Source organism: Eucyclogobius newberryi, unplaced genomic scaffold (assembly GCF_026437365.1).
Source record: "Eucyclogobius newberryi isolate DKJ021-1_F unplaced genomic scaffold, fEucNew1.0.hap1 SCAF_22, whole genome shotgun sequence".
NCBI lineage: Eukaryota > Metazoa > Chordata > Actinopteri > Gobiiformes > Gobiidae > Eucyclogobius > Eucyclogobius newberryi.
In genome coordinates, this window is record NW_027315857.1 from 11,280,857 (window position 1) to 11,292,059 (window position 11,203).

The 11,203-nt window shown below is 42.4% G+C and overlaps 1 protein-coding gene across 1 annotated transcript in view; it reads right to left on the reverse strand.

Annotated features, from left to right (window-relative positions):
* The window catches only part of adam19a (ADAM metallopeptidase domain 19a), a 150,223-nt gene extending 139,278 nt beyond the window's left edge, over positions 1-10,945 (reverse strand). Inside the window, exon 1 of the mRNA XM_072459296.1 lies at positions 10,713-10,945. Within this exon, the coding sequence (XP_072315397.1) occupies positions 10,713-10,842 (130 nt within the window). The 5' untranslated portion in view covers positions 10,843-10,945. The remainder of the gene's footprint in view (positions 1-10,712) is intronic.
* Between the last annotated feature and the right edge of the window lie 258 nt (positions 10,946-11,203).

An 11,203-nucleotide genomic window follows, 5' to 3' on the forward strand; every position in this document is an offset into this window, starting at 1 on the left:
AAGGCTTGTTCACCAGCTTCGACAGCAAGTTCCAAAACCTCCATGAATAACCTATCGTAGCCTTAAATATTTGTGGTAATTGGAAAAACTGGTAAATCTTGATATGCCTTTTGATAGGATTGATCCAGGTATTCTAGGACTATTAAGGAATGGTTGAAGTCACTGACATTAACTTATTGCACAATTCTGTTTGAGTTGATACTTCAAAACCCAAGTATCATGTCAGAACTAAAAGCTGAATCAGTTCATCCTAGTGAAGAATATTTAATTACTATTATCGTCAGAGCCCCAATTTTATGCTGTGAAAATTTCAGAATCAAAATATTCTGTTTAAAGTATCCTAAAATGTTCTCGGGATACTTTTAATAAATTCACTCATTTCTATGCCAGTCACTCTCCAAGACTCTGAGCCAACATTAGGCTCCAAAAGCCAGAGAATTCACATTTGCGAGGCAAGGTGTCCTCCATCCAGCTCTAACTGCAGGCTCCTGGGGAGAAACAATAAGAGGTGTGATCTGGAAGTGACAGCTACTCCAGAGGCTGAAAGAGAGTGGAGAGGAGAGGAGGGGACAAAATGGAGGAGTGATCGGTGGCCAATACAACTGTCTTGTTGAGAAATGAGTGCCAGGGCTCAGTTTGTAAAGAGACCACAGCAGCTCTCTGGGGAGTCAAACACACCAGATAAAGTGGATCATTTCAAAAGGAGTGGCAATCAGCTGTTTCAATGCAACGGTGTGGTCCATTATCACTGCACTTTCAACTGAACACCTGCTTTACTGTGGAGTGGATGATTCTGGTCTGGTCTTCAAGTGTGTATTCTGCTTTATAGTTCAATCTTACAAGAAAGTTCCCCTTGGTTTCAAACTCACACCATAAGAATACTTTGTGTCAATTGTAGGTGATGTTCACAATTGTTTCAGTTTGAAAAAATATATATATATAATAAAAGTAAACTGCTGGTAGGTTTGCAGCTGTCCAAACTTAAATCCTCACTTCCCTAGCGCATTCCAAGCCATCAAAATGTTTTGCTGCCATAAGTTTATAAGCTCTTTTCACAACTTTTGCCCCTTGATGGGAAAGCTAGCAACTAACACACAGCTGTCTCATTTTGACCCTGAGAGCTGCTTTTACAATAAATATGTACTGGGCAAAACAGACTTTATTTTATCATGTCAGAGCCCGGCTTTAAGCCCTGCGACAGTAACCAAACTCAGGAAAACATAACAATATAAACTAATTAGTTCCAGTCCAACTGTTGAAGCTCACTTTTCCTCCCAAAGGGTTAATACTCCGTGTGAAGCTTCAGACAGCCGAGATGGCACCGCACCCTCTGTCACCAGCCTGAGTGTGGACGGATAATGAGTTCCTTTTTTCTTACCCTCCTTTGAGAACTTTGTGCAACTAGGAGTGATAAAAGTGATTGGGAAAGGAAGCAGTGGTAGCCTTCCTCCAAAAAATGGATTCTTATGAGAAACTCGAGCAAATGTATTCTACAGTAGGATTGGAAACATCAAGTAAAGGCTGGCTGCAATAGGCTGTGTGTATTCCATGCTGGGCCTCAAGGACAAGGCCCTCAAGCAGCCGGCAGCCTCATTAAAAAAAAAGTCCTACATCGAAAAAAATGTAGCTCATTTTACTGATTTTGCCTTGAAGAGAGAACTAAGAAGCTTCAAAAATGAAAACAAACTCCAAGAACAATCCCTCTGTCCCCTCCCATTTGCAACAATCTTAAAAATAGCGGCCTGTGCAGCATTTTGGGAAAAGTCCACATTTACTTTTAATGGACTCAATTACTGGAAAAAAAACTTTTGGAAGTTCAATTAACACCATCAATAATGCATCAGGCTGGTGCTTGACTACAGCTTGCGCAGCTTGTAACCTGAAAAGTCACAGCACACTGAGCCAGCACAACAGCAAATGAGCCATACAATCACTGTACTTTTGGATCTATAGGCTCTATATTCATTATGACAACTCTAAAAAGATTTCTTTGCTGTGGTCCATCTGGTCACGATCAGCCCAGAAACACATAGAAATACACTTTCATCATTACACCAAGCATGCAGATGATAAGGGGAATAGGCTAAATCAAGTTATTCTAAGAAACTATTTACTTAGGATACAACTTCAACATTTCCCAATCATTAATGTTACTACTCTGTGAGAAAGATCTGAATCTTTATCCCAGGTGTCCCCATGGCTCAACAACAGGGCCGCAGCAATTTAGTGTAAAAACAGGTGAATATATTTTGATTTATTGCAGACAGCATGCTACAATTAAAGAACTAATTGAGCTATAATGACACAGGAGTAGGAGTCTCTTAAGCTGTTTTCTAGGACAACCGATTGTCCCATTGAGGGGACACTGGAGACAGATGAAGGCAGTGTTCAGTCCCTGATACGCAGTTCCCTTAACTTCCCCTGTGTGAGAATCCCCACAGATTCTAGGCTCCTCACCTCACACTTTATGGCCCTCTCGCAAAGTTCAAGGATTCCTCACTCTGTCCCAGCCTTAATGAGCACTACAATGGAAGACTTTCCTTTTTCTCCAGTTTTTCTCAAGTGGGGAGAGATAAACCAGAGAGCTCTCACTAGGGAGGAGTGCCAGTTGCATTTAGAATGTTTATGTAAATACTTTGCATTGCCCACACTGTACAACGCGTTGAGAGCCTCTTGTTGCACACTATCCCTCACCCAGAGTGGAGCGGGTGCCAGTCTTTGTGGATTAGACACTCGCTGGTGACGACACTTCGCTGCTGGATGCTAAGAGCTCTCCATAGCGCTGAGACAGTGCTACAGTTAAGACCAGCTTAGTGTTGGTGTCGTTTCTATGGTGTGCCATCATATTGCTTCTGTTTGAGACCAGATCCAATTACACCATGAAGGACTTTCTGAAGCATAGGACAGAGAAAGTTCAAGTTGAGTTCGAATGACAAACTGAACTGATGAACTGTACAATTCTGCATGGAAGGCTTTGTAAGGCAATTCAAAGTTTAGTTTAGTTACAAAATCAAAGAGTTGCAAAATGTTTTACACAAATACCAATTATAATAATAATATCCAAACTGCTTTGTTGTTATACTACTAAATCATCCACAAGCAAATATATATATCAGACTAAACTATTTGCTGTCTTCAAGTAAGCACGGTACAGCTTGTAAATTTTGTCTGGTGCTTGCTGACTATGACGTCTCTGAGGAGCTGTGGAGCTTTGCTCCTGCGAGTGTCCCGGTTAGGATCGGGTTTTTATGTATCCCTGTTTTGTCTGTCAATATAAATACACAATCTTGATAAGCCAGTATCTGGGACATGGGATACTCAATGGGATATACCCAGGGCTAGACTGGGAGTAAAAAAATAAATAAATCAAAATCAGCCCTTGACTTGTTGGTCTGGACAAACCCCCTACGTGAGCCACGGGTATCCAATGATTTAGCAATGGGGGAGCATCATTCTTAATCATGCTTGGCATGACCTGTTGTAGTTAATTTGGGCCAAAATATTGTTACTCACACCAAAATGCTTTAAGGCTGTATTTTGCCAGAACTTTTTTACTGTTGATTTTTATTGGTATAAAAAATCCAAATTGAATTATTTAGATTGAATATAAAAGTTTCCACACTCTTGTTCCCCCAGAGTGTGTTTGTTAGAAACGCCCCTGAACGTGATGTGATGCCCCACAATGAACAGCGGCTTCACCGACTTGCATCAGGGCATCTGAACTCATGTTTTGTGTAACTTTTGAGGAGAGGTTTTTGCTCAAAAAATCATGTCAGCAAGATGTGGTAACAGAAATCGCTTTGATTGCGCTGCACAAACATGAGTTTTTTTTCAATTGGCTAAACATGATCACATTGTACTATTAATACATTATATGTGAATAGGAGAACTATCAATGAGCACGGAGGACTGTGGCGCAGCACGGGGACCGACGCATCTGTCGGCTGCCATGGGCCGGCCCAGGTGAGAATGAGCTGGACCATGTCTGTGGGCCTGCGATGAACTATAGCAGATCATAAGAGATAGCTGATTGAGTGGGCCGAAGTGTGGCGTCCAGACTCTGCGTTGTGTTCCTCAAGTCTGACAGTGACTGGCCCAAATGTGCACTGGCCCACAGGGAAACCTCCCGGTGCTCTCGATGGCCAGTCCAGGCCAGGATATAAAGATATTGTCCAGGATACTGTCAAATGTAAACACATTATCCTGATTTTTTTCACCACTGGTGCCGAACTGAACATGTGGAAACAATTATGGTGAAGCAGCTTGTGCTAACCAGCAACTTTCCCAAAGAAGCTGTAAACTGAGCTTATATATCGGGACACGCACTGGAATCGCTTTAATTCAACTTGTTTTGACTTTGTTCGGCTGGATTGAGTGTTTTCGTGTCATCGCGATGTGCCCTGGCTCCGAGCCCCCCCGGCCCCCCCCGGCCGGCGCCGTACCGCGTTTACACAAAGGAGGAACTCATGAAACTGCGGAGAACAGTCGTCTTACCCGGAGATCGTCACGTTATCCCGGCGGACATCCTAAGATTTTTATAAGAGATCTTCTACTGGGAGTGTTTTTCAAACTTCCTATAAGTTATTTGTTCTTTTCTTCTGTATCTATCTCTGTATCTACCTGCGTTGCATCAATGGAATTTCCCCATGTGGGACAATAAAGGATTATCTTATCTTATCTTATCTTATAAGACTATTTCTTGTCCGTTTGTTGACAGAAACATGCCAAAAAGCTTTATGCCTCGCTCACACTGTACTCGGCCCAGCTCTGGTTGCTGTGTTGGAGCGGTGTTTTGTGGTAGATAGCCCACATTAGCACTGGCTTTGATCGCAACCTTGCAATAACTAAATCAATAATATGGCATGCAGTGGGCTCCGCCGTCCGACAAACATGAAATCCAATGGAAAGAATCCAAAGTGCCAGCACCACCACACTGCACAGCATGCAATCTGAGCTACTCTCGTACTTTTATCGAGCGGCACTACTTGCAACGTGAGACCCACATTAAGATAGCAATTTCGCTCAAGCACTTAGCTCCTTGCTTTATCAGTAATTAGTTCCATCATGGAATATCCAGGGTACTCATTTATACAGGGATGCGTATCCAGGGTTCTCTGAGCGCAAATAAACATCATATCCAGAATAACCCGGAAAAGGCTCATAGTTGGGATACTCAAGTACATTTAAACACACTCTCTGAATCATCAAATGAATGACTAAAATAAAACAAAAGCAGACAAAAACCTTACAGTATTGGCAGAAGTGTTCTATCCACGCAATCTTTTTAGATTTTCTAGCAAAATATTCAAGGGTGCGACCTCCTGTCACTGGCGCTGCTTTTTGTGAGCGCGCTGAGGCTCAGTCTGAGGCAATAATGAAAGTTTGCCTGTTTAGAGGTCGAGCCACCACACTTGTGCAGACTGTGCAGTCTGTCTCACTTTCTCTGTGGAAAAACAGCCCACGCTCCCATCGTCCTGCTCACTGCTCTGGGCACAGTCCTCCGGGCTCGCACATCACGCTGTGCACTGCAAAAGCTGCTTGCGCTCAGCAGGTCACACTCCACGCCCGCCAAATGGGCAGTGTGGAAAGCAGACTGTGGAGCAAACTGCTGAGACATGACTTCATTTGGCTCCCAGCAAAGCAAAAGTAAGAGTTTAGAGACTGTTTTAACCTTTGAACAACATCTAACAAGGAACATGGAAAAGAACAGAGGCTAAACACTGGCTGCAGGATGCCTGCACTATACAGCATGACTTCTTACATTCACACCTTCACTGTTAGTCTTGGTGAAAAACAATCACACAGCATCAGCAAAGTGCTTCATTTTGACTTGGCCTGAGATACGTTCCTGACGAAAAATGACATTCATTGAGACTGCAGACATATGAGAAGAGTCTATTACAGCTGAAAGTGTATTGTACTTTTCATATCTTAAGCGAAAAAGAACAAATACAAAAGGGACAGTGGAAAAGATTTACGGCATCAACTTTGGAGACTCCAAATCCCAATTTATGTAAAATCTCTTCCCACATATTGTGTACCATACCTTCCCCATTTGTTGAAGTGCCATTAGCAGAAATGTGCATTGAAACAGTGAATTGAGTGTGCTGTCAAAGCTGAGGCCACTATATTTACATGATGCTCAGGATCAGTGCGGGAAAACCAGGAGCATCAGGCTGACTGACAGATGTGTCTGTGTCACACTGAAGGTTTCCAAATGCATTATGGGTGAGGGGAACAGGAATGATTTTAGAGAGGGCCTTGACTAAATCTGTGTGAGCAATACGTGCAGAGTAGGACACCATGCTGCAGCAGAGACATGCATTTGTATTCCATTACCCGCTTTCACACTTTGAAACTTCTATTTGGATGGAAAACTTTCATCCTCCCTTTATGAACTCATGAGACCACAAAACACAACACAAGGCCTCCCAGCTCAGCAGTCAGAGCGAGTGCAAACGGAACTAAAAAAAAAGACAACTGTATATATATATATATATATATATATATATATATAAACACTTATTAAAAGCGTCTAATACAGTTTGGGGGATTTTTTCTTCCATGTACCAAGCCCCCAGGGAGCAAGATGGCAGACCATTCACGTCAACGGGCCGCCATTTTACACTTTTACCGACTTGCATAGCATGTGACCAATCACCAACAATCAGAGGGAGAACTGCAAGAGCGGAGCAGCGTGAAGCGGAGTGAGGTCAAGCTAAAGATTTAAAACTGACCTAAGGATTTTGAACCAGAAAAAAGCTAAGGATCTTAGTGAAAGCTGTAGGTGGCTTGACAGCTGAACACGAGCAGTTTGGTTTTTTCGCTGCAATTTCAATGGGGCCGACTCAATAAAATACCAATAATCTTTAATAGATCCATGCCATGTAACAATGGATGAACATTCTCTTCCACTTGACCGTCACCATTTACTCTTCAAGACATCATTTAAATGTCTCGTCTTTGGTTACTTCAATTTACTTCTTTCAGGACTAAATCACAAGTTTAAATATAATTGATAATGATGTTGCATTGATATCTCCCATCTACACTGGTCCACAACTAGGTTTTGTAGGAAACTTGTGTTTGTGACCTGCAGCACATTAACCAAGAACAACAACGACAAGAACGGAATCAATACAAATGCTAGTCCAAGTAAAGACCAATCCCAGAGTACAGTTTCTTTTCAAGAGACAACTAGCACAACATTTAGGGTCAGCTTTTAGCAAAACAGAGACCCATTCCTCTAAGCGCTTCCATTTGAATCCTGACAAGTGCATTAATAAAGCTGGGGAAAACACAAAACATTTCCTACACAGCCTCTTCTTGTGATAAACAGCCTCGTGTTGGGAAGAATGTAGGCCAAATGCTGCACGCTATTTTCAAATTCACCCCCAATACAAACTCAACAGCTCTTGCCACCTGCTTCTTCGTGTGACCTTTTTATGAAAAATCTTACTCCAACACAATTCTGGAAACTTTGATGCTACTCGGAGACAAAAGTGCCGTCATCTTGTTCACACGTATCTCTCAATAAATCAGCATAAAACCCGGGGCCGTTAAAAGCAGCGAGGTTGGGAGGTGGCTCGTGCTGACCGCTGCACCTTAGCCTGCAGTGAGTGGACCCACGCCACCGCATGACGCGAGCAGTTGGGCTTCTTTCCATAGCGCATATTTAAATGAGCATTTGAAAGCGACAAAAGCCAATTATCACTCAAGTTTGGTGCCGTCATTTTTGGCCTCGTTATGATTTATAGCCAATTAACTGGTACATTACAGGTTGTCGAGAGGGAAAGTGGTGATGAACTGTAAATGCTGACTCAAAATTAAAACAATATTGGCGCTGTATGACCAAAAAAAAACAAGTTAGAAGAGCAAGACTTTTGTAAAAGCTGCCAGTTTTCAGCAGTGGCCAAGTAAAGTGGTCCCTGTGGCGCGAGCTGTAAAAGCAACTGGTACAAATGGGCGAATTAGGAGTCATTATAAACAAACTACATGAGGATTTGTTTTTATTACACAATACACAAAAGCCACAATGAGGTTTTCATACGGTTGGCAGCTTGTACTTACCAGTAGGTTTCATGTTAGAGAAACTCAGGAATACTGTCTGTAATAAGTGAAAGAGCTGATCGTCGTATATGTAGCCATGTGATGCCCAGTGATGGAGAACCAGGTGTAATTCAATTCCTACATGTGTTTTTGTGAAGCACTTTGTGACTTGTGCTCTTTGCAAAGTCAAAGCTCTTACTAAAAAGAACAGAGACTTGCAACAGTATTAGGTTGTTCACAAGACCACTAATTCAAAGTGTTTTCTTGTAATATATCATTTGTGAAGTCAAAAATTTGAATATCGAATATATATATATATAAAATAATCCTTTATCCATTGGATTGACAAATGGGCGATATGACCCAAAAAATAAAATCTTAATTTCTTTTTTTCCCCACACGTGACTATTTGGCCGTAGCTGGCATGTGATACTGTGGCGCAGTCTATGATTTTTGTATTGTATTTAACGGTTTTACTCTTGTACTTTCTCTCCGTGTAGACCTGCACAAACTTTACTCTCCTCTTTCTCTGCAGTCATTTCTCTGAGCGCTTCTTTGAGGCGTCACCTCTCCCATTTCAGTTTTCTCTTTATCATGGGGCAATAGCAATTCCTTTATCATTTTATTGACTCGATTTGTTTGATTTACATAAAAACATGTGAATCAGTGGTGCTTTTGTTTCACCTTTGAACCAACTGTATGCAATTAGCTGTACCCCAGTGAGTCTACAAGGCCACAGCAACAACTTAATACAGCCCAATATTTGTGTAGGTTTATTTTCACAGTGCATGTGGCTTTTCCTCCGTCCTGCTCTGACAGAGCTGCTCCTGCTCACTTTTCAGTCATGACATGAGTCAGTCTGTGCTTTAAACAGAGCCACACAACACTACAGGCTTTAAGTCTTCATCACGACGTCTAGACTGAAGTTTTATCTTGTATTTATGATGATACTTGGTGGAGATGGTGAGACCCATGCTTGCACAACAGCGTTAAAAAAAACAGTACAATGTCATTTGGGATTTATGAGTAAATGTTAGATCAATTTTCCTCAAAATAACCCTAGTAGAGTTTGAGGGGGGCTGTATCTGTGTTGGATTAGATAAGCCAATTACAAACAGCTGTTAAAATTCCAGACATTTTCGGGTAATTTAGAAATTCCTCCCGGACATGTCCAGAAAAATAAATTGTCTGGTCACTCTACTGCATCCCAAAAGCCCAGTTTATACAGTCATTTACATCCAACTCATTCCTGGCCCTCACCAATGGCACAGCACTAGTATTCATGATCAGGATTTTTGGGTGCAAGTGCAAAAAAAACAAAAAAACAGATGTATTCTTTGGGGGGAAAAGGAATAAAATCATGTACCTGATCTTTTCCACACAAATAAAACCGACTGTATTATCAAATTGATAAATGCCTCTTTAACAGGTCAACGATTGTCCCTCTCACCGACTCTGCACAAGCCAAATCTGATCCACCATTCTTTTCAAACTTCCTGCAGCATTAGCCGAGGTCCTGACCACACCAGAGCACTGCACTGAAACAGCAGGGGGAAAGTGGATCGCAATAAATGGAAACACATGGACAGCGGCTGAGCTACACACTTTAATATGGACCATGAACCTTTTTTTTATACAGATCACGAGCGGGTAGTAACGCAAACTCCTGGATCAGCCACACTTTTTAACTGCATTAAGTCACTACATTTGAGTGAATAGCTGTATTGTGTTAACCGTGGGGCAGATTAGTTCACATGATGTATTTTCAGCTCACACAGGATGACCTTTATGTGGCCAGCCTTGTCCACAAATCCATGCAACATCTCAGAGAAGCCAGAGAAGAAGAAGAAGAAGAAAATAGTTCTTTAAAATCAGCATGACCAAAGTTGACTTGTTCTTATGTATAATGTGGCAGTTCTGTTCCCTCGCGACCCGCTTGTCCCCGGACCCACTCCAGACTTGCCTTTTATGGGAAACAGACAAAGGAGGCGGCCGGTAGTAAAGAGTAGAGACAATGCCTTCGACAAAAAGCACCGCGCGGAGGTAAAAAGCCGAAGCACAAACTTATTAGGATGCGTGTGACGTGCGGGCGCGTGCTGCCAACACTTCTAATTAGCTTTACTTGCGCCGCAAAGGGGGGTTTTAAAAAGATGAGACGAGTCGCCACGAAACTGTAAAAGAAATGAAGTCTAGGCAAAACAAAATATTAATAATACAGTATGAACCCCGGGCAGCAGAAAGCACATCATTACATTAGAGAACTTTTTGACTAGTGTTTCTCATGTTCAGCTGCTACAGTAAAGAGCAGGCGTGGCAGGCGCTGTGGCGGCTGTTATTACACACAGAAGCTGTGTAATAGCTGTATTAAACATGTTTGTTAAAGAGAATCATGCTTTTAAGAGGAGGATTGTTAAAGCGTTGTCATTTCTTGCTCCTGGTTTATACCTTAATTTGCGATGCTAAATGGGATTTGGAGATAGCGGCTGTAAATTAACTCTTCTTTCGCCCACTCCAAAGTTGATTTTCTAACTTGCAAATAGATTCATGAAATGCTTTAGCATCAGCTGAGCGGTGTGGAGTCGCCCCTGCCCCGGTCGAAGCGCGGTCCACACGCAACTGGTGAAGCTCCACAACTTTTCACGCGTGCCTCCGCTTTCTTTTACCTTCTTGTCCGCGGAGTCCACCGGCTCCTCGCGCAGTTCCTCCGAGCAGTACAAAACAGGCAATAAAGAAGAAACGACCGCATGTCGCCAGTGAAATGTGGGCATTTTTCTGCCTATGTTTACTGTACATCCCTGTGACCCTCGGAGCCTCCGTCCTCCCTTTCCTCGCGCTGTTCTCCTCTGCCTCCGCTCCGCCGCTGCCTCCAACAAGCTGCGCGTGCTCCAGAGGCGCCACGAGCGTTTCCGCTCTGCTAATACAAAGTAAAATGCACGTATTTTTGATCCTTTCTTGCTTTTGGGAAATGTGTTAATCATTACTAAATTTGAAGCGTTATGCATACATATTTGATTATATGTATTTATAACATAGTGCAGGATAACATGCTTTGACTTACTTCGCCCTGTCTCATCCAAGTTTTGGCTTTGATTATGATTACCCGCGATTATCCTGACAAACTGAATGAGACACAAGTCTAATCCAGCCATCAAAC